Raw genomic sequence first — 24965 nt, forward strand, 5'->3', positions numbered from 1 at the left:
CAGATGTACTAAATAACATAATGCATCTCAGCTCCTATGCATTGAGTTAACAGTGAATTCTCATTGTTAGAATCTAATTAGGATTTCTATAAAGAATAACAAAGAGAACTGAATTACTTATCACCCTGTGTGTTGAGAGGTTCTTCGTTTTCAATGTAGTACTTAACAATTTCTTAACCTCAGACAGAGGGACATGCCTGCTTAGCATCCCACTGCCAGTCCTACTCTTCTACTTCTACTACTTCTCTTTGGAGGATGTGCATTTCTCCAACCTCAATAAAAAAAAAAAACAGGAAGCTGGAACTACCCTTTCTGCTATAACAAAGTCTGAGACAAGACAAAACAGAGAACCTGAACACAAGTCATAGAATCTTGATTGCTATCTAACATCAGTTCACAGAAAATCTGTCAGCAGAAGTAGCCCTAAGTAAACAAACTAAGAGGATGCCAGGTTAGAAAATAGAAGTCATGTATGTGCTTACTTGAAGACCTTCCTTTTGTAGTAGGAAATTAATTCCTGCTCTTGTACAACACCTTTGGTAAAGAATGATCTGTTACCTGTCCGCAGAAATCAACACAAACCAGTCCATTACGGTACCTGGAAACTAGGAATTGAACCTTACCTTCTCACTTGCTACTTTTAACTGGAAAGCATGCATGCAGTCAGAAGAAAAAAAGAAAAAAAAAAAAGGAATTTATGAAAAGAGGAAAACAGATAATCAGTACTTTGCGTTTTGAGTTACTTGTCTTTTACCATGCATGGAGCTGGCTTCTCTTGAGACAGCTCACACCAGAGCAGGTTCTTTAAAGGAGCAGGAGAAACAAGTCAAAGAAACCCTGCTGCTCAACATAGGTAAACAACATTCCCCCTGTTAGATAAAGTTTGTCCAGCAGATCGGTACCAAGATATTCTCTACCTAAAAGCAGGGCTAGTGGAACAGACAGTGCAAGGTGACAAAGCCAAGTTTTCTAGGAACACTGAATGAGCAAAGAGCAGATGTCTGAGATTCCCCTGCTACCACAGGTACATGCACTAGCATGTACAAAGCAACATGCAGGCCAGCAGTGATAACACATGGCCATCCATCCAGCTCCAGCAGAGCATCAGGCATCGATCTTCCAGGTATGCCCCCTGGGGCACAGATTCCCAGTATAGGTTAGTGTGGCATCTTGACAACGCTGTAAAATTTGAAACCATTTAAGTAACTCTCCAAAGTCTTGCCTAGTTCTGCCCAAATGTTTCCCAAATGCTCTTTGAATAAATAAACTCTTTCCAGTTATTTTGTGAATATCTAATGACTAGCCATTAAGTTACATAAACATCAGCCAAAAAACCTAAATAAATAAATGCATTTGTGCATCCTGCATACATTAATACAGCAAAGACTTAACTCAAGTAACACGTTGAAGGACAGCAACTTTAGCCCAAGAGGTAAAACAGAATCTGCTCCCTGTTTATCTAATCCTAGGATCATTTAATTCATGTCATACAGGCACAGCTGAAGCGCACACAGCAGGAGGTAGGCATGTACAACAAATGCAGACATTGGATTGTAAACCAAAGAATGACACAAATACAGGCTAGCTTTCTCCTCGTGCTGCTTGTTGAGGACATACTTTGCATATGTTGGTTGTACTTATCAATCCAGAGGTGCTCTATTTGAACTTGTAAAAGAAGCTGCTTCTTAGCTCTGAGCAATAGAAAGTACAAGCAAGGAAGATGCTGCTGTAGTGGTGAAAGGGTAATAGAATTAAGTCTAAACTCAGCCAGTAAAATATGTGCCTTCTTTGCTCATAATACCATGCAGTTCACAGACAACCAAACCTACTAGAAAGACATTCTGCAAGGTTAACTAGTAATTCTTTAAAAGCCTTTTTTGACAAGATTCCTTAGAATCATATGGATTTTTTTTTTTTTCTTTTGAAGAGTCCCCACTCCCTTTTGGTGTTGAGTCAAAAGGATGTAAGAGCAGTATCAACAATCAGTGGCTAACACCCATTTTTTACTGAGGCAGCTTCATCGCTGCTACTGGGGCACAAGAAATAATAGGACAAGAGGGAACGGTCTCAAGTTGCACCAAGGGAGGTTCAGGTTGGATATTAGGAAAAAATTTATTCTAAAAAAGAGTGGTGAGGCATTGGAACAGGTTGCCCAGGGAGGAGGTGGAGGCACCATCCCTGGAGGTGCTCAAGAAATGCAGAGATGTGGCACTGAGAGACATGGATTAGTGGGCATGGTGGTGATAGGTTGACAGTTGAACTAGATGATCTTGGACATCTTTTCCAACCTTAACGATTTTATGATTCTATGTGTGAGGAACACATTGAGCATACCTCAGACTAGAAAATGAGCATCAGGTAAGCACCAGGAAGAGTGAACCCTGTAACACACAGCTCTTCTAAGTACACATAACAGGCCAAAAGGAAAGAACATGCTCCCCCTTCTATCTTTTAGGACCAAAGTACTCTAAGTTAGCAGGCACAGCAAAATAGCTGTCATGCTAACATAATTCTTTTCCCAGGTTGGCATCATCCTTTAAGTAACATCTTGTGTAAAACGTGACCACTTAGACTTCAGATATAGCAAACGTAGCTAACATTTATACTTAATAGCAGAGAGGCTAAAACTTCAAAGCACTTCACTATCACTTCTCTGCTCCCTAGGTTGCAAAAACACTACTACCACAGCTCTGTTTGAAAGGTCAGCTCCTGTTTCTGCTAAATCTGACTGTCCTTAAGTAAAGCACAGACTAATATCACCTAATCAACTATCAGATCTTATTAATAGAGACAAGAAAAGCCGACTTCATCTCCACTTTCACTTAGACACCTGTACTAGTTGGGCTTGATATATACTTGACAAAGGGGATCTATTTCTTTTCCCAAAAACAGTATTGATAGCAGAGAAGCGAACAAAAAAAAGAAAGAGAAGTAACTGAATGGTTTTTACTCACCTGTACTACTTCCACTCCTCTTTTCCTGAAAAAGAAAAAAAACAAAAAGGTTATTGTTGGAATGTGGGAAAAATGCACAACAAACATTAATGGTAAAAGGTTTCTTCATACTGGAATGCAAACACTAAAAATCTGCATTCACTGATTCAAATTCAGGAAAGAACTTGTTCAGTTCTATTCTGCCTATGAAGCACCTTGGCAGCTTCTGAACCATGGCCTCAGCAGGGATATGGGGCATGAACTGAGCAGCTGTCCTGCTTGGACCAGTGCAGCTGCCCAGTAGTCAGAGGTGTGAAGTGGGTGATGCGAGGGGGAGAACATCTCAGTTCTTGTCGTACATCAAAACGCTGAGAACTGAAACTGGTAGAGCCAGTTCAATCCAATCTACTCTGCCAGTACGAGAATTGAGATTCAGGTACACACAGCCCAGCAATATTCAGTCACTGCATTTGACAAGTTATCAAGGAAAACAAACCATTTCTGCTTTAGTCTGGAGAGCAGAACTAAGTATCTGGCACAAAGCCCAGTCATTCCTATTCCATGCCACTTTCCCACTACATGCGGGCTATTTAAATACATTATGAACTTCTCACTTTGAGGACATAAGGAATTTAATTTAAGAATCAAAAGCCTCAGCAAGGACATGACTGGAATCTCTTTCTCTCATTCCCACTAACCTCACATGTGAAAATCAAAGACCCTTGCTGGAGAGGTCACAGAGCAGTCCTGCCTGACTGTCCCCGGCACCCTCCTATCTATGAGTGCTTATGTTGCTGTCCACAGTTGCAACTGTTGCACACTGCTGAATGCACAATGGCTTCTCCAGTTTTCTCCCCAATACAGTACGTCTTTCTTTCGGAAGGCCATTACAAAGATGCCCAAAGGGACAGGCAATCCATCAGCATCTATGACATAAATTTTTCCCCTCTTCCAATTCACAAGCCTGGAGTTTCTCTGGCTGAAAAGCAGCATGCATGCACTGCACAGTCACAACAGAGCTCATCGTTGCTCAGCAAGGAAATTAAAAAGAAAATGAAACCAAGCACCTCTTACAGAGAATTTCAAAGCCCTCTTGCAAATAACAGTGGCCTGTAAATGGTGGGTGATTGATGTGTTGCCATTAGAGTGTGGGAAGCATTGCTGCAGATCGGCACCTGAGGCTAGCCAGATGCATTCCAATTATGCTCTGGGAAGAAAAAGACTCTTGCAGAGAAAGAGTTAATAGCCAAATTGCTGAAACAATGACTTTCACACAGCTAAGCGAGATAAACAAGAAATATTAGGTAGGAAGTGTTGCGTGCTTTCTTTTTCTTTTTCTTTTTTTCTTTTTTTGTAAATGAGTGCAGCAGCCCACTTGTGAGGCATTCCAAGTACTGTAAGTTAAGACTTAAAATAACCAAACCAGCTACATTTTTGCTGTGTCTGTCCTGGAGTAAACAGAACAACTCGAAACTGCCATAAAAATACATCAGGCTTCAGCAAGGACTACTCCAGAGCTCCTTGAAGGACGGCGTCTGATGGAACAGACTGCATTTTTTGCCATGCCTACGCACATTGAATAAGTTTTGTCCTACTTTAAAGAAGAAAAATGCTTGAAAGCTGGTTGCCAAAGCTACTTGAGAAGAAATTGGCCTAAAGGCTTTCTATAATGACCCCAAAATGGACTCTGCAAATTTACTGGGATTTACTGAAACCAACTGTACTGCATCAGCAGAAAGTAGAAGCCAGCCTGCAGCTTTTGTTTACGCTAACACACAAATAGTGAGAAGCATCTGGTGCTGAAGATGCTGTCACACACTTCGTGGCTATGGGAAGGAGGAAGCGATTAGCAAGGTTGCCTTGCAGCACTGGCTCTTCCTCTTTCTCAGTAGTGGGCTTTCCCCTTTGGTTATCTGAAATATTAGAACTACTTACACTTAAACCCAGGAGACAAGAAACGATAGAAGCATGCGTGTTTTGTGGATTAGGTAATTTGGGATAAATCCTCTACCAAAATAGGTTTTTTTTCTGAAATTAAGTTATTTAAAGAGCCAAAGATACCCAAGTAACCAGGACAGCAAGCAGTCTCTGTTAGATCACCACCTGGCAGTGCTGCCAAGCCACAAGGATGGGCAGGTTGAGGCCATGAGGCGCCAAGATAGGAGCTCCACACCCAAGCACACAGCACCATGTCACCACACCAGCTGTTCCACATCCCATAGGAAAGGGCTTAGGTGTAGAAAGCAAGCTGTTCCCCAACATGAAAAACTCTAGGAATCCCCCCCAAAAAACAATGGGCAGAAAGAAGCAGACCACAGGCCATAAATAGCTCTGCAGCAAGGGGCTGTCCATGAGGGGAGTGCAGGTGAGGTGGAGTAGTTGCCAAATTAGCCCATCTGGGAGTCTGACAGAGCAAGCATGTGGCCTGAAACCTAGTCACATCCTGCCTGAGGAAGGGCTTCTACTCCCAGCTTGTCCAGACACCTCCTGGAAGCGGCTATATGGGATCCAAAACAAGCTATGCAAGACAATCCCAGGGGAAGAGAATGATCTTCATTAGTTGTATTTCCCTCCTCCTTCCCAAGATGTGACACAATCACATCAAAGCAAGACTGCCTGCCTACTTTCCTTGAGCAAATGCTTGAAAAATGGTCACTCTGAAACAATGATCCTAGAGGTCACTGTTTTTAAAACAAATGTAATTCTAAAGAATATCCAGTCTGGGACCTTATATCAGCCAGAAAAAAACAGAAATAGCAAATGCTAGAAATCCTCTGGAGAAAAAGAGAAGAAAAAAATCGGCTGAAAGTGATAAAACTAAACACCTAATTCACACCAAAGCTTCAATGTCTTCAACTGGTCCAGTCTGTCTAAAGCTATGGAAACCTATTCACAGGCATCACAGATTTCTGACTGGTGCTTTAGCACAGCCTTCCCTCAGCACTGATTTAATCAGACACTACAACATTTCAAGAAAAAAAACCAAACATATTAAAGTTATCTGCTATTCTGAATAAAACCCAGAAGCCCACCATGACTTAGTTCTATACCTGAAGGACGTGGACAACTCTACAACCATGTGGAACAGTGATTAAAGTTGGTTACCATGCTACATGACTTATGAAGTTATGAAGTTATCTATGGATTCAGGGAAGAGTTCAATATCAAGTTACTATGAGCCCATAAACTGGAGTTTTAGAACGGATCTTCTACCACAGTCTCAAACTATGTGGAACAGTTTTGGTTGTTTGCGTGCTTTAGCATCCAAAGTAAACAGTTTGAGCTAATTCACCCCAGCATCTCGGACTAAAATACCATAGTGAATGACAGTTGAAAAGAATTACTGTAATGTCATACATTAGAGCCAGGGTTAAATTAAGTAGCGTATTTTTGCTGTCTGGTCTGAGTGACAGATTGAAAAATGGCAAGCAATTTACAATTTGAGAACTAAAAAGCAATCATGATATCTGCTTTAATAGCCTGAGCAGTTATTAATGCATACAGTGGAGTTCATTTTTTCAGATATGAGGATGTTTCACCTCCAGAAGGTCCCATTTAGAAAAGTAGCAAATAATAACATATTGCTTTGACATAAAACATAAAACATGAAAGCATTTTTTTTGGTTTCAAAGGGATTTGCATAAATATTAATGAACCAGAGCACAAACAACATCCAGTAAGATTTTCCACCTGAAATTATCAGGCACTGAGGATGGCACCCTACAAAAAAACACCAAAGCAAAGTGCAAAAATCAGCAAACACCGGCCACCCGCAGCCTCACAGACATCCTGTTTTTCTCTTCCAGGCACAAAGGCGAGCTCAGCTAATTTGTACGAGTTTTTCCATCAGCGGGGCACCCTGCATTTCTGTCAGGGAATGTTTCGAGGATCCATGCTTTTATTGCCTTCCCTCACTGATGGACATTCATTACTACCCATGAGAGAAGCAACCAGACAGCAGCCCCAGTGCAGGAGTACGTGCTGCTGGGAGGAGCAGGCTTACAGTCATGGGTGACACTGAAGTTAGCTGAAAGCACCTGAAAAGCTACAAGACTTGTAAAAAACACAGGAATTTTGTTTCTGTGGTTTGTTTTCGCTTTGCACCCAATCTATGAAGCAGGGAATAAATCATGGGTAATTTTGCAAATATAAATTCAGCTATTCCTTTTAGAAAGGCTTTCCTCTTCTTCCATCGGTATTTTTGAAAGATTTACGACTGAAATTGGTCAGAAGTTGATGTTTGGGATGGGTGGAATCCTTGGTTTTCTGTATCTCTGTAAAGCATCATAGATCCAAAGGAAAAGGGCAATCAAGTATACCCTTACAGAAAGGTAGCCACAGATGGTGTTGTATGTTTTAAGTGTTCTTCAGATAGGCTGAAGAAATGAGACTTCTGACTGCCACTGAGGACCTTTTTAAACAGGAAAAAAAAATCATGGAGAATAGCCGCATATCTGCATTTCATCCTTCTTTTTATAATCACATACAATCACATAGAATGGGGAACAGACCTCGTACATCAGACACTACAACATGGCAAGCAATTTTCATGCAGCCATCCCACGTGACAGCTGGGAGAGCCATCTGATCCTCTCCACATCTTCAAAGCATTATATCGCCCCATCCACAGCTATAAAACTGCTCCTTTGAGCGCTGTACCAGAACAAGAGGCCAGGAAATGGATTAGAAAATAGGAGAGCTTTTTGGCAGGGCAGGCAGCAACATCACTCTGGCATTTACCTGAGGCATGACAATGCTTCCACACACCTCCAATCCCCACCGCAACACAGGCAGACATTCACCGGCACCTTCCAGAAAACAGCCAGCTAGAAGCCCACTAACCTGTCATCCTGCCAGACCAATGACAAACTGAAGTAACCAACATCAAGACTTCAGTGGTTGAAGATGCAAGGAGGAGGAAGCCACAAAAGAAGGAAATCAGACACTCTGAACAGTAACCATAGGGAATATACTACCTTAAGTCACTAAATATTAAGTCTACGTTTCAGTAATACAAACTTGAAAGGATCCGTTCTCTTCTATTTTCTTTTTAAACTAGACATTTAAGACACTTCCGTGGTGCTGATCTCTGCATGATGTTCTTGGAATGTAGTGATCTCGGGTTCTGTGAGTCCATACTCACTGGTTTCCCAGGAGAGGCACAAAACCACAGCAATAAGGGGAAATAAAAAAAAAAAAAAAAGAGGTGCAATCATGGGAAGAAGGAACGATTAACAGCTGTACAGAAATGATTTAAGACAATGAACTATTCATCCTACCAGACATTCAAAGGCATATTTAGTACCTGGTGGCAATTATGAGCAATTATGCAGGGTTTAGCTTTCAACCATCGGCACACAACATCAGTGAGACCTTCAGACCTCAGCAGATCCAGTTTCCACCTATGGCAAGCAGCCACACCACATGCTCTCTCTATAAACTTATTAAAAATCATCTTCAAAACAAGCTGCCTTGGCACTGTATCTTCCATTGCAAGACATAACTTCCCAAAGGTCACAGTCCTTCAAATTTGCTCACTAAGTTGTTCCAGCACCACCCTTTGGCTTCAATAAACTGCCTGCCTCCTTAAGCGCTGCAAAAAGCACCTGCCCTCCCTGTGCCAGGCTCCCTTTGTCTCTCCATGATCCCAGTCACCCAGTCAGTGTTAATGTGACTCTCTGCAAAAGGCAAATACTTGACCCGTCCCTTTCAATAGTCTTTCTAAGGTCACAAGGCACCAGTGATGACTGAAAGAGACTTGAAAAGAGCAGACAGAATCCCAAGGCAGAAGACAATATCACTACTGAGTACAGATACAGTATTTATCTTCTATATATATTGTAAACTCAGTGCAGAAGCTCTAACAGGCTTCTAGAAACATACAGACCTATTCACATTTTATAAACAAAATGAGCAATAACCTCACACTAAAAGGTTTATATTCTGAAAAACACTTGATGTTGCATATTTGATTTCTACATGTATTGATAAAACTCCTTGGTACTGTAATGTAAAATGCTTTAAGACTGTTATTTCATTCACAAGCTTCTAAAAATTTACATTTTCTATCATTCTCAGCTACTCTCCTCTGATACTAAAACAGTAGTTAAAAATTACTGGTTTGTTGTTCTCCTGTATCAGGAAGTCATTAGGCAGAAAGAAGAGTCCTAAAAACTTCATTTTCCATTGTCATTGGAGCCCTGGAAATCAGATATGTGTATTTTCTCCACGTAACTTGTGACTGGTCATGTAACTTGGGAAAAAAGGGCAAAAAGGTGCATTAGTTAGCTGAATGGTATTTTGTTTACATCTCAATTTCCAGATACTGTCAAAACGCAGGAAAAACTATTTCAAACTTCTTAACAGCTATTATGCTGGAGCAGGAAGACAGGCATTAGTGTCTCCTCAATTTTCCTAGTACTAAATTGCAATGTAAGAAACTAAAGCCATTCTGAAAGGCTTGCCACAAAAAGGCACCTATACTAAAGCCAAAAGGAAGACTCACATTGACTCGATGAAGACGTCATCAGTGCTGTGTCTAGCTAACACTGCCAGAACTGCCCTAGACTGAAAGCTAATGGTAAATGGTCCTGCCATTTCTCATTTGCAGCAGCTGAGGATCCAGTAAGCAGGTGATTTTTCAGTTTTCCAAATGACAGGAGTTCACCTTCCATAATTAACTTCACCAAGGCCATGCCAGCACTCAAAGCGATGGGTCTACAACCCAAACAACGCATATCATTAAACTGCTCCCTTGCTGGCCGCTCTGAGAAACTTGTTCCATCACATTTTTCATTACAAGTAAAAGTGCACATGATGTGCTGGAAAAGCACAATGTACCGCTAAGCCACTGTGCAAAATGAGATTTAAAAGGGTTGACAGAACAATGCCGACTTAAGAAAGTGAACAAGGTAGGATGGTCAGTCACAAACTGTAAAGGGAGACAAAGAGCACTAAATTTAAACAGAGTCAGCAACCCTGCTGGCAGTTAGCTACAGATATTTGCCCCCAGGAATCACCCTGGAGCTCTCGTGCCTACAGCAAGCAGACTTCTCTTGCTCCCCGGTAGGACAGACACACACAACGGTGCACTCAGCTACAAAAGAGCCTGAAAGTGCAGGCTTCCAGGTTCAGTTTCGGCTTCAGGATTTCCCCTTACAAAGCATTGCCACTTTGGGAACTTCCTTGTCACAGCCAGGAGAGCTGGCAACTCACAAATCCCACAGTGACTGACACAGCTTTCCATTTATGCTGCGTGCCAGCTGCACGGTGATGCCCTTCAGTATGCTTTGCCCCCAGTGATAGGTAGAATTCCTACATTTGCATGGGTCTTTTTAACCTTATGCTCAGGCGCCTTTCAAACAAAACTGGCAAAAAGCATTAAGTCAAATGCCTGTTCTCTCAGCCTGATACCATCAAATCTAAAGTCAGCTCAAGCACAACTCCTCCAGACTCTACCGGTACTTATGTGGGCCCCTGCGCTGCTTCTGAGCGCTATCAACACAGCTTTACCACTAAATCTTTGAACTGCACCAGGCAAGATAATCAAGCCTCCTGCCTGCCTCCTTTCAATGACCACATCTTTTGCAACAGGAATTAAGAGTTAGCAAGAGTTGGAGCAATGCAGATAAAGTTGAATCAAGGCGTGCACCTGTACTCCAGCCTACCTACCTGTAAAACTACCCAGAAACCAGAGCCTTGCCTACCTTTATTTAAACTCTATAGTTGAAGTGCTACAGGCAATCTTACTACAGCAGACCGCAGTGCTCACCTAAGGATGCAGTTTGTACCCCATCTCTCACTGCTGAAGTTTCCTGAACTAACCACTTGAAAACTATCTCACAGATTTCTTCTTGTACTACTGCAAAAACTAGACTGGACTGTAGGTCCATTTCGACTGGAAATGGAAAATGAGAAGGGGAGAGAAGAATACATAGTTTTGCTCCAGTGTAAGTAAGGTTGTCAAAATGAATGGGAAAACAACTTCCTCAAGCATCTGTAGAAAAGCCCCTTCTCTAGGAGGCTAACAAAATCACGATGCTTTTACAGATTTCCATGCAGGCAGAGAGCAGCTCAAAAATAAAAGATTTAAGGCAGATGCAAACAAGCATTTTTTTGACTCCGGGCCTTCCTTAAGGCTTCTGCCTCGCTGTTCAGTGTGAGGCAACCTAAAATTACTTTCTTTTCAATATAGTTTTTAATTTTTAACTCATGTACACCAAGGCTGGTAAAACCTGCATACATATTTTATGAACAGCTTTCTCTGAGAACTCTAACAGCTGTCAACATCTCTTTATTAAAACAGTTGTCTTCCATGTTTTGGTTAACAAATATACTCAAGGCTTCTGAGGCTTTTATAAGGCAAGATAAGGTTTAAATAGAGACAGCATGCATTCTTCCTTGCATTTGGACAATACACAGCCATAACATACATGAAGACACCCACAAAGTCGTTTCATTAACAGTTGTCGACTTAAACACCATCAATCAGATTTAGGCATCAAACACAATTATTCCCTATAGTTGCAGATAAGCTACCCAAACCACGAACACTGGTTCACCATTAATAGAAATATCATACTGTTATCAGCTACCAAGAAAGGCTAAAGAGACAAGATAAAAATTTGGACTCATACACATAAGACAGTCCTTAGTGCAAATATCTCTGCATCTATCTATACACTCAACTACCTATCTCACTAAATCTACCTAGAGAAAGCCTTAGATTAAATATATTGATGTCATGCCCTACTTACAAATCTTCCAATTGCCTGCCTGTTCTATTTGGGTAGAGAAACCAAACTGATGAAAGGCAACATATCTGATCAGCTAAACTGAAATGAGCATAGCCACAGACAGCAGTTGTCTACTTTTTTTGGAAGGAGAAAGAGAACAGAAGAGAAAGAAAGACAAAAGGTGAACTGGCTCCCACATAACAATTCTGACTGCCCCATCTGTCTTTCCCCTGCAGCAAGCAGACTTTCTGAAAGCATCTGGTAATTGTCCTCTGAGAGTCTGACCCTCTCAGGGCTTCCCTCAGTTCCAGGCATCTGCTGCAGTCATCTTTAACAATCTTATCAACGGAGCCTGCACACAGCTACCTGGCAAACCCATACAGGAAAACAAACTGCATTAGGAACACTCATTTACTAGAACCATTATCCACAGTTTGTCTTACCTAGACCAGAATCCCCCTGGGCAGCGCATCTGAAAAGCATCCAACTCCATCAACTCACAGAGCTACTACTGTTACACCAATCAGCCCTGACAGCAAAGCCCATTCATGACCGCAGTGTCTCACTCAAGCCTCTGAAACGTCTGCAGAGAGCTTATGGCTCTCCCACAGAGTTGATGCTCAGCCTATTAACATCAATTGGAGGCACTTAGTAATGCAGCACTTGAAGATGAAATTTTGCCATAATCCTTTGAATTAAGAGTATCCAGGTGTGAGGTGTGGAGATCTCCTTCTTCTTTCAATGCCTGCCTGCAAAATATGTAATACATGGCAAACCAAACTAAAAAAGCCCTGTACAAGAATGTCTGCTAAATTCTCACACACTAATCAAGGCACAGAACGGCTGAGTTTCTCAAAAAACAAGGTAAAAAAGGTACTTAGAGCAGACTGGTACATCAGCCAGAAGGGGCTGCTTCCACACAGCCCTTTCTGTTCCACTCCCCACCTCTCTCCAACATACTACTTCTGCCTGCTTGCTTCCACAAGTCTTATCTGGATTCCTAACTCCTACCCGAACAAAAGCAGCCTGTTAGCCTTCCAGAAGCTTAGGCCTGGAGCTTGCATTCCAAGCAGCTTCCCATGCTCTCCACACAGTGTCAGCCCAGCACGGACAGCGAGACCAGGCCCTGCTGGCCCTGCACACCATGTGGGAGAACAAATGCATCCCCACCCTGCTACAAACACGGGGCACTGAGCAATGAGCATGTCTCTGCCAGGCAAGCTTTCATACTGAAACGGCTTTTATTCCATTAACCCTGAAACCCAACGCTGAACTTCCACTGCAGCTTCCCAAGATGTTGGCAAACAGCCCCGGATAAACCTTTTGGAGTTTTACAGAGACCAGACGTGCACTGAGACATACATGAGAAATGTGCAATGCAAGCTTTTTTTTCACTTGGATCTCTGAAAGGGACTAGGTATTTTTGGCAGAAATTAGACATTTATTTAAACTCAGCAACCTGCCATGCAAAAATATGTTTATTCATTTCCAGTGAGGCTTCAAGTAAGATATATAGGTGCCTGGGGCTTTTTCCTGTGTGCAAAACTTCATTATACAAACAAGACAGTTGGCATGTCTGCTCACCACAGACACCTGACTGCAACTTTTTGCTTTTGCACAAAGGATGGCCCCAGTGTTTCAGCACACTGCAACTCAGACATCACATCTTCCTCAAGCCTCAAGTAGCTCTGAGAATACTTGTGATTTCCCATCTCCTACGTTTACTAAGTGACCTCTGTTTGTGTACATAACAAACAAATGTTCTTCTTCATGTATGGAACCAGAGAAAGGCACTGACTCAGCCACAGCTGACAACAGGACTCTATGCCCAGAAGTTACTGTCACTGCTACCAAACTGGCTTCCAGCCTGATGAATGTCAGGATATCAAGGGAGAGGGCTTACAGAAAATAATGAATGCAAAAAATGTTCCTAGAAATCTCTCCACTCTTAGCTCAGCACCTGTTTAGACTCACATAACTCATCCATTCAGTTCCTGGTTTGCTTGCTGCCTTTGACATGCATTTCATGCTTGAGCCTTCTTGGACTATTTCTGAAAGCAGCTACTATTTTAAAGAGAATTGTTGAAGCCTCAAATTAATATCTGGCTCAAAAGCAGTCGCACCAGTTCAGTATCATATGAAACTGGAGTTCACCCTTCTTTGTTGTGCATCATCCCCCATCCTGTATTCTCTGAACACTGTAGGAACCATGTCATCAGCAGACAGAAATCCAGCTGGAATGCGGAAAGTGCAATCCTGCTTTCTAGTTCCCTCTGTGAGAAGAAAAAGGTGTTCAGCAGAAAGTGCATGGTACAAATTAAAAGTGAACCGGATTGCTTTTCTCCTCTTCAACATATTCAGATGCCAGTACCAATAAATGGAATTTCCTTCCCCTAAAACTTACTCCTCTGCTTAAGTTTACATCAATATAGATCAAAGAAATGATTTGACTTTATTTGGAAGCTTCATTAGGAAGGCTTGCAGTAAAACAAAAGTTTGGCTTCCAACAAGTGATGACCACACTGTTTCAAAGCATTCTGTTTATTGACATGCAGCCAAATTCCCCGAGAAGAAAGAGGACGGAGCATCTGACAGCGCTGCAGAAAATTATCCTGGTGCTCTACGCAAATTACACGATTCTGGAAATGGAAATGGGAGCAACATGCAGTAATTGAGCATGATTCTTCTCGTCAGGAAAAAGGATCTAAACTGAGAGATAGTTAAGGAATTATTTTAATTATATTGCATATAGAATACTACTAATGGCTGCTGTGGGAATAAATAGCTTTTTCCCTTAGGAGGGAAGAATAGTTTTCTGGTAGTCCTGCTAGACAGAAGTAAGAGATCCAACATAGGGAACAACACACTGCCCTCAGCTTTTTAGTATCAAGGCAGTCTAATCAGGAGGATTCATAGAAATTTACCAAAAGCTCTGTGCAGTGAGGGATATAGGATCCTTCTGTAGAGAACAGCTGGAGTCAGAAAGAGTAAATTTGAGGCTGGAGCAGAGAAGAGACAGTAAGACAAAGTCTCCATCACTCAAGATAGTTTCTGCACCTGAAAAAGACAGAACAGGATCTCCGAGAAATCTCCACCCTAGCTGGAGAAAATTCCATCGCGGTGTCTAGACCACTTCAGAAATGCACATCTGTGTGTACACTGCATATGCATTTTGCCAGACATTTTGTCTGCTTCACATTACACTGAACTTTGTTGCTGTAGTAAGATTAAAGTTCTCCCTATTTCTTCCAGTCCATAGGCTTCTTGCTTTGAGCAGCAGCATATGCATAGTTCTGCCAGAACATCCATCTTCTCATTTGCTTCAGTCACAAAGAACAGCTACTACCTGTTTGTGATCCAAGCTGTTAGACAAAATGCATATCCACCCATAATGCAAAAATGCAGTATAGAGTAAGGAAGTTCTTCATCAGCACCCTGCTTGCTTACAAGAAATTTAGAGCATTCTTCTTGCTGAACCAAGCCATTCCTCCCAGCCAGCTTCAGCCCTTCTACCAGCACCACTGTGCCCAGCAGGTCACCTTCAGCACCCTTCCTTGGGCTCAGACACATTGCTCGTACCATGCATCTCCACACCTCTCTCTTTCCATGGAACTTCTTGCTGTTGATCTCTCCCACACAACACATACATACAGCACTCTAATCAATTCTGCCCTTGTTTGTTTTTGTAACTAGACAGCAGCTGTCAAATCCATTGTTTCCACCAGATGAAGTGCTCCAAGACTACAACTTTCCCATGTTTGGCCAGGGCACACAGGAACTGCTGCAGAACCCCCAGAAAGCTATTACCTGTTCCAGCTGGACTTCACTGCAGCCCAGACTTGGTCCTGCCGGGAGCCCTGCACAGCTGGGAATAAGGCAATGTCTTGGGCCTTTCCAGAAGCTGCCTCAACAAGCAAAACCCGGCAGGAGCTCTGTTACTCACACTCTCATTCTCTCTTTCAGAACAGCCTGAGGACAGCAGTTCAGTGGCATCTTTCGCATTTGTTTCCCTTTATGGAATTATCTGGGCTGATACCTGCCATTGCAATGCTGGTGCCATTACAACATGCCAATGAGTTTAAGAATCTAAATCTCTTTCAAAAATAAATAAATAAATAAAATTATATATATATATATATATTTCTATTCTCATCCACCAAATTACCATTGTCCTTCTCATTGCTAAGGAGGCGGACACCAACAGCTGATGAGCAGGAGCTGCATGGGCAGACACAAAGGCGCAGAACAGTCAGTTGTTTTCCTCTGGGTTATTTCTGTCCAGCTCCTCCCTGAAACTCACTCTTCAATCCCAACAAATGGCAGCAACTAATTAAAAGGAAAAATGCAAGTTGCTGATGAAATGTTTGATTAAATGTTGATTACATGTTTGATTAAATAGGATCACAGAACAAATTTTCTTTGGACAAGCGTATTCATTTTCTGTTGCTCACTTCTTTTGCTTGTAGACACGAAAGATAAGGAACTCCAGAGATGATGCTATACCACACAGTGGGATTTCAAGACAAGAGGTGACAGTGCAACACAAGGCAAGGAGAAAGCAGTGATTCCCCTCCTCCTGCTGGTTGGTTTCTACATGTCATCATCATGTACACATAGCTAACTGCCCAGCTTCTCCTGTTAGGGTTTGGATGTTTGACACAGGATCCAGCTCAGAGATTGCCAGAAGTACTTCACAGGTTAACTGGACATACAGTCAGCACAAAAGAAAGGACCTGGTGGAAAGGTTTCAAATTGCTGTAATTCTGAGATGTGTACAAGGACTTCAAGAACCATTACATAGAAAAATAAAGTTCACATTACACAGTATCTTCAGGCAATATTGAAAACGTCCTTGGTAGGTCCTTGAAGAACTGTACCCACTGAGCAAAGTGATTTTCATTCATCCCATTTGCTCTCACTTCAGATATACCAAGTAACAGCTAAGGAGAACAACTGAGCCACATAATAAGATTAGGACTCCTCTACAGAGAAAAATGCACACATGTACCTCTCAATCTCTCAGCAAATAAAAACATCATTTGGTCAGAGTGTTTTCAAGAATTCTTGTTTGTGAAGGCAAAAGAAAATCCCTGCTCAGGTGTCTGCTCTTATACCCCAGCAGCACATCTACCTGTAGCAGTAAGATGCTTTGCTCCAGGAAGCCTTTTTCCCAGCCAGCACACTATCATGGCTCCTTGTATGTCAGTCCTCCAGCCAGCTACGTTTCACAAGGACAAAGTGGCTCCACACCCAGCATCACGTACAGACTTTATGTACTCAGTTCACCTGCTGACAGCACATGGGTGTGGGGCTGATGCTCTCCGCCCCTTGGACCTGCAGAGCTTTGCACTCGGCCAGCACAATGCCAAGATGCCACAGAAAGCTGCAAGGTGTACCCTAAAAAGCAGAAACTATTCTCTTTCAACAGAAATGTCCCTCTTCAAAACCTTCCCAGTCCTCAAAAAAAGAAGTCATGACAGTTAAAAAAAAAAAAAAAAAGATAACTAAAAATCTTGAGAAAGTTGCACTATCTGAAAGAGAACATAAATGAGCGTCATCATTTGGACTACACAACTAATTATTTTCTCTAATTAGTTTCTGAAGAACCCAAACCTTTGCCAGCATAGTAACTTTTGCTTTTCCAAGAATAATTTGGTCACCTACATTTTTCCTCCCCTGAATCCCAGCTGATATTGCCATGCATGCTGTGCAAAGGACGTCTTCTCCACTGGCCTGCACATGCCCAAACCCCAGCCCCATGGATCCCCAGGCAGCTCTCAGATCTGCAGGGCTGCAGACCCCAGACCCACAGCCCCAGGGCACAGCTCACCAGCAGCCTGACAGCAGCACGGCTGGCCTTGCCTCTGCAGCAGAACCCTCTCTTACACCACCCAAGTGCAAACTTCTGGAACCAACAAAAACTTTGTTCAAGTGCTGAAAGTCTGAAGACAGCTTTGTAAGCACAGCCTGTCTTTTAGGTCAGGCATAACACCAGTCATACCCATTACCAATTCCAAGGTGTTTACAACAGCAGCTCCGTGCCCCTAAGCGCTTTTAAACCACAGACCCTGCTTGTAGAAGTGCAGTTCAGCTTCATTTACATCACTTTCTTTCTTACTTGGGAATGTTCAGTCAGAGCCAATGCTGGAAAGATAACAGACTATTTCTTTGTGATTTTCTCCCACTGTTTTTTCACTGTGATGCTCTCCTTCAAAAAATGCTAGGAAAGAAGATCATGACCAGAACTTTTCAAGACTTTTTCCGGTAAGTAATTACTTCTCTCTCTCTCCCAAGAAAAAGAAAAGGTCTCTACACAAACAATTGGGAAATGAAAGAGAAGGCTAGAGCTGTATTTTTGGCCATTTAAGGCTATGACTGAGAAGGACTGAATAAAAGCTTACTTAAAACAAACAAACAAACAACAAAAAAATGCCACGGCTTTGATATCACTAAAACCAGAAAGATTTCTTCTCTTTTTCCAAGCATTTGCCTGCAAAGTATTTCACTGTAACTAAGGCTGTAACTCACGCAGCCTTGCACCCTCCCCCAGCAAACTACACACAGGTGCTTCTGAAGACAACCTGTGTGCTCGACTTGCCATTAAGCTCCACCTTTGCATGAGAGACAGAACTACACAGAGAACACAATATTAGAGATCAAATTCCTTCTCACTTCTTCCTCTTCTTTTTCCCCTCCATTGCCTGGGCACTAGGATTTCCCCAAAGCATTATCTGGTGTCTTTACTCCCCTGCAGCAATATATGCTGTGCCTTAACAGCACCAAGCCAAATACCACTGCCCTGGCTCTTCACTAGCAGCAGGTATGGGACACACACTGCCAAGCACCAGACCCCTGCACTGATGGTGAACGTGCTAGGAGAGCATGGGCAACAGAAGCTTTGGATGATGTTTTACAGACACTTCACACAGTGCTACTGTTCCCCACTCTGGTTTTGAGTTTTACAGAGTTGCTGTGTAAGCTCTTCCTTAAGGTGCTATCCCGAGATGTATGGCACAGGACTGCAGCTTTAGGATTAACACTGAAGGCTTTGATTCCATGGGAAGCAAACAGTTTGCATGAGGCAGAACTAAATGCTAAATCCTCTGATTTTTGCCATCTCTCACTGCAGTTCCTTACTGGAACAGCCATGCCAGTGCAGTGCTGCTTTACTTTGGGTTAAGGGCAATCTTTGTTGTTGATCCCATGACAATGAAAGCAAAATAACTGCAAATCATGTAATACCTGTACAGAGAGATTAACTAGAGTTGCCTGGAAAAGAGCCTGCTAGGAAACTGCTCCTCCCACACACACACATTAGGATCTTAGTAGCAGTGGTATTATATCTATCCACTCTTCCACTTGCCACACACCACCTTACATAAACATGCCACAGATGACAGGTACTTCCCAGTAATGATACCACAGATAGGTTTTCTAAGGTATTTTTGACTAACTATCTTAACAGGTTTTCCAAGAACTGACACCACCAAACAACAGAAGCTACAGAGCCCTATTCTAAAGCAGACGTCTGTCCCTGTGGAAACTGGTTTCAGTCCTGTAGATGAGACAACACACGTGAAGCTGAGCTCACCTTAAGATACTAAGCTACACCTAAAGCAAACGCACAGCCTCCATCGCTTCCCCCTGGGAACATCCAGCTGGGACTCTCGCAGGTCCCTCCCAGCTGCCTGCTCCTGCTCAGCCTCAGCTACTCCTGGTGCTGCCTGCCAGTCCCTTCCCAGAGACACCATCTTCCTGCTCAGGCATCGCTTTTGAAGATGTAGCAAATTATTCTATTTCTGAAACAATAAATATGCAGTCTTAAAATCTCCTAGGAGATTCTGAGCTTCATTTAGAGGGGAAAAAATAGTTTCTCGGTACGGTGCTGAACAGTAGTTCCTCTAGAAAAAAAAGGCTGCCAAGCATCTCATCTTTTCATGTTTAAATAAGCACAAAACCAGGTTGCTACCTGCACCCAATACAAGCTTCAGCCAGATAATCATTCCAGTCTTTCAGATGTTTATTTCAAGTAAAACTGTGTATAATAAACACAAAGAAGAAAAAGCTTCCTGAAGAATTAGCCACAGAAAACAACCCCGAAGATGTGAAAGAAAATGAATCACTTCTGAGAAGCAATTTTTTTTAGTTCACAGCAAGATGAATAAGTTATAAAACACCTTTTTAAGATAAGGTGCTATTAAAGACTCATACTTTGAGAGGGCTTTTTTCCAACTTCCCATGCTTTTTGTCATGAAAATTAACTCCTGTTGGCTTGAGCAGATTTAGTATTGGGCTCACAATCACTCATAGCTTTCAGAGGTTTCATTTTTTCCTGTGTTTCATGAGGTCCTGTGAATGCTTGGAAAACAGCAGCCACACGTTGCATTCACAGGGTTATGGAGACCTTCTAGGAACTCAACTATCCCCTCAAGGGAAAATGGCTTGGGTTGGAAAGGACATCAAAGTCCACCCAGTCCCCACCCCCTGCTGTGGGTTGGCTGCCCCCCATGAAATCAGGCTGCCCAGGGCCCCATCCAACCCAGCCTTGAGAGCCTCCAGCAATGGGATATCCACCGCTTCTCCGGGCAGCAGTGCCAACGCCTCACTGCCCTCTGAGTGAAAAAATTTCCCCCCCAGCATCTAATCTTAAATCTTCTCTCTTTTAGTTTAAAACTATTCCTCCATGGTTTGATAGTGAAAGCACATTTTCTATCCTCCATATACGCTCCCCTCAAGTACTGGAAGGCTGTAATGAGGCCTCCTCCAGAACTTTCTTTTCTCCAAGCAGAACAAGCACAGCATGAAAACAGCCCTCAGCACTACTACTGTCTGGGGAAAAGGATTGATATGTGGCTTCACGGCTCCTTCTCTCTGCCTTCAAAGAATATGGTGCTTCATTTTCACCATATACTAAAGTGACTGGGTTAGGAAAGTCAGTGCAAGATGACTAAATCTTGACTTGGCAAAAGCTGGGTGATCACTTTACATGTACACGGTGAACATCAAGCGTTTACTAATTAAAAAGGTTTGAGACATAAGAACAGTTAAGAGCTAAAATTTTCAAAGCATGATGGAATCCCTAATAACCGTGCTCAAGGATGCTTCTATAGAAATCATCAACGACGAGTAGTCAAATGTTAATGCCTCAGACTTTTTTATTTTAAAAGGTGCTTTGGAACAGATAGAGATGAATGAAAAGCTACTAGTGAATATCAAGACAAAGCAACAAATACTTTAAATCTCCTTTGAGACCCAACGATCCTAGAGCAAATTGCTACCAGTTCATCCACGCATCAACACTGTGATAGGTTTTGACTATAACCTCATTTGACTGGTAGAAAAAGTAAATACTGGGAAATTCACTTACTAGTCTGAGGTACAATTCAATGTAGTTCAGAGATAAACCCCATGGTGACTGCAAGACCAATGCTCAGTTGAAGAGACTTTCGTCTCTCCTGGATTTGAGTGAATTCTGTGATTCGGAAACTTCCTTAATACCCCTCACATTCCAATTCTAGGTACAAATGAATGGATGGAAGACAGTAGCAAATATTTAAGCCTATTTCAATTGCTTGCAGCTCATCTATGTAAAGTCAGACTTCATTCATATTTCAAAGCTGTCTGGGTGGCATGTTTCAAAGCCCTGGGGCAGTCAAACCATATATTTACAGCACAGCAGGAAAAGAGCCACCTCTCAGGTTTTGGGGATTTGCCTCACAGGAATGTCTCCGAGTTCCTGAGCTAAGGTAGCCATCCAACACAGACATGAGACAGTTTGAATAAACAATTTAATTTCCTGAAGTTGTTGGGAGGAAGGAAAAAAGCCAGGGAAAGAATTTTTGCATTTGAAGACATACAGAAGATGGGGGTGGATGGGTTAACCCTTTCATAGTTTTTGTTTCTTCAAAAGGAGGTCCAAAAGGACCAAAGATGAATTCTCATCCCTGTTTCTCAGCCCTGAGACAGCTCCAACAATTATTTCCTTGAAGCCAAACTGGCTGCTGAAAACACTCCAACACAAACATTACTGCTTTAAAGAGTAAATAATATTTACCAAAAATATTCTCCAGCCCAAACCTTCCTTCACTGTAATATTAGCAGTGCTGCTACTCTGCTCCATCTTGTTTGAATTAGCTTCCAGAAATTGGGAATCTACTTTGATTTAGAGGGAGATGAGATGGAAGATTTTACAAGGACTTCATGCATTTCCCACAAATAAACGTTTTGTGTTAAGCTTTCACTATACCATCAGCAACAAGCATGCTAAAAATCTATTCTTACAGGGAGCTTTCACACCCATTTATCAGTCACTGCAAGAAAAGGCCCTACAAAAACATTTCAAATTACTCTACCAGATACTTCTGAGTCAAGGAGGCATTCAAAACACTTCAAATAGCACTACAGTAGTATGTTTTAATTGCTACCTACCCAATTTTGATTATTGGCCATTAATCACTGTTATCAAGTCATTACACCCCTTAAGCACCTGCTTACAGTATTCTGCAACAAAGGAAGAACAAACCAGCAGAGGTCCACATGCTGTTGATTGCAGGTTTCACACTGAACTTGTGGCACTGCAAAGAATTTCGGTTTCAGTCCCCAGCTCCCCACTTTTCCATTTAAAAGAAAAGAAATGGAACAGCAGGTATATCCGGTCCCCAGGGAATTCAACTACTGAGATTTCCAACAGCTTCAGAGGATGCTGGATTAGGCCAAGGTCTGCAAACACTTTCAGCTCTCACTGGGATCAGGAGAACTGGAATAGGAGCTTTTGGGCATATCAGCCTAAACAAGCATTTTAATTAAGCCTGCTGATGGCAGTTCCTGTAACTTGGAGTAGGGGGCAGAGAGGAAGTACACTTTTCCACAGACCACTGGTACAAAAGCTGATAGACAAAGAAAGGAAAAACGTTTTAAAAATACACGTCAAGTATAGCAAATGCTCTACCCATGTTCAGTGGTTTTAGAAACAATTTTTCTTTCTTTATTTTAGAAGACAGCTTTGCTGTCTGGTTCTACAGACTTTTTTTCTCTAAAGGAAAATAAGAGAAACTCAAGGAGCAAGGGACAATCACAGAAACTCTCTATTAACATACAAACAGCCAAAGACTGTCAGGCTCATGTCCAACCTATCCAGGCTCTTGCCTTCAATGTGGCCAGAGCTTCCATGCTTTAATAGCCAGAGACACAAAAGAAACACCCCAAAACACTGGTTTTCTTCAGTCACCTCTTGCAATTATCTTGCAATAGTCCTACAGCTCTATTATCATTGTTGCGACAATCCCTGAGGAAGAAGCTGACAAAAAGGAATGGGATTAAGCATTACATATTAACAGATTACTCAAAACAAAGAGATCATATCACAGTACAAACACACCGTGCCAGCCCCCTCCCAGGTAATACCTATTGTGAGCCAAGATGCAGTACTGTGCTTGTCAGGAAACTGCCCAACACAGCAGCACAACAGTGCAAAAATGAGAAAAAAGGTTTCACTATAGAAAAGCTGGTGGTTTGCACAGTACATGTGGAAGTGATAGCTGCACCCCAAAATTCTGTACTATGCACCCAAGTTTATTTTAGTTCAGGGAAAGAGAAAAACTTCCCAGACAGCCTTCTGGTCTTCCATTCAACCACTTCTGGCTCCTTCCAGCATCAGTTTGGACTTCCAAGCACAGTCTCTTAGCCGACTCACAGCAGCACTTACATCCCACCACCATCTCGAAAGCTGACCAGACAACAGTAAGATTCAGTGTTATTAATGCATAAAGGAAAATTCTGATTCACCTCTATCTTGAGGTGAAGCGCCGTTTGCAAGCATGTTGTCCACTGCTTAGAAGCTACAAAGCGTGGAAGATCGCTGCCTCAGAGCATAAATGAAGAGCAGAGCTATGATCATGCTGTGTTACCAAAGGAATCAGAAGGTGAACTAGCTAGAGCTCTCAAAACACAGTTAGCCACAAACCAAACCAATTCAAGCTCGGTGATAAGTCTGTGACCAAAAATTCTCTCTTCACGCAACTGAAAATAAAACAGAGTTCAAAGAACAAATTCTCTCAGCTTCTGAGAGCTGAGGGCCTAAAACAGTACCAGAAAAAGAAAGGAAAAGAAAACGGAGCCTTCTTACTATCAACAAGCCTGTACTTTCTATCCCTCAAAGCATGCTAGATTTTTGGTCCTACAGAGGCCAAGAAAAATATCAAAAACCCCACTCTCAGTACACTTTGATCTATTCCTTGGAAGAGAAGGAAAAGTAACACCGAAATGTCAAACCCTAATGTCAGAATAGAACCCCACCCACTACCTCTGCACCTGCAAACACATCTGTTTTCCTCCAGCAGCCTCAGCTCCCACTTGCAGGCCACACAACCAGGAACAGCTGAAGGTGAAGCAAAGGACTCTGTCTCTCTTTAAATGGTAGAAGAAGTTGTGAATAAGAAAAGCTTTGTGAGCGACAAAGGGTGCTGCACTGTTTTATACTTTTTCAACACATACTCTTTGCACGGCACACGATGCTCCAACCCTGTGCGCTGCCAATAATGCTTCTCCCCTCCCCTGACAGATACAGTGCAGGTCAACAACTACAAGTACTATTGGGGTTTTTCTGGCCACCACCCTTTCATTAAAATAGCAGACTTTCCTAGTTTCTTTTTTGCTTTCCTCCCTCCCATACACTTACATACACTTTTAAAGGAGTTTTCTTTCAGCACTCGAAAACTACCAGATTGACAACTCCTGTGAATTAAGCTCCCTCTTTGTTGGCAATACAAGAGCAGCACCACAGGCAGCCTCAGAACAAGCTCCCTCTGTCCTCCCCTTCCTACCCTGCAACTAGCAAGCACATCTAAATGCCAGGTTTCATACAGCTCTGTCACACCAGAGGGTCCCCGATGACGTGGCTCACCCAGACCGTCTCACACAGGACCCCAGTGGCAAAGTCATATGCGATGGAAACATCACAAGATGGCACATTACTGGCATGCAAGTGGGGGTGTTTCCACTAGAGAACACACCAGCTTTCCAAGAGTGCTCCCATGGAACCTTATTGTGCAGCCCGGTCAGGCAGCACACATGGATGCTTTTCTAACTGCAAGGGGTTGTTAGGTTCCACCAAACTCTCTGCCATTAACTGTAAGTCACAGCACGCACTACATGAAGCTAGAAGCTGACCCCTAGGCTGTGCCCAGCTTCTAGCTCCTCCTCCCACTCTTGTTCAAGCTTCATTATTTTTAACAGGGACGTTCTTTCTCTTTGGGGAATAGCTTTTGACTTCTGAGCTTCTTACAGCTCTTTGACTAAA

General features: G+C 42.4%; 1 protein-coding gene across 6 annotated transcripts in view; it reads right to left on the reverse strand.

The window, feature by feature from the left end:
• ITPK1 (inositol-tetrakisphosphate 1-kinase) overlaps positions 1-24965 on the reverse strand; it is a 134005-nt gene that overhangs the window by 98915 nt on the left and 10125 nt on the right. For 2 of the 6 annotated variants that reach the window (NM_001012588.2, XM_040701042.2), the window contains exon 3: positions 2955-2979. The exons of 1 other annotated variant lie outside the window; for it this stretch is intronic. In NM_001012588.2, coding sequence (NP_001012606.1) covers positions 2955-2979 — 25 coding nt within the window. Of the gene's footprint in view, positions 1-2954; positions 2980-3148; positions 3220-7909; positions 8743-15833; positions 17894-24965 lie in introns of those variants that run through there. 3 more of the 6 variants (XM_046941793.1, XM_046941792.1, XM_040701043.2) reach the window with 3 other exon arrangements.

Source organism: Gallus gallus, chromosome 5 (assembly GCF_016699485.2).
Source record: "Gallus gallus isolate bGalGal1 chromosome 5, bGalGal1.mat.broiler.GRCg7b, whole genome shotgun sequence".
Taxonomy (NCBI): Eukaryota; Metazoa; Chordata; class Aves; order Galliformes; family Phasianidae; genus Gallus; species Gallus gallus.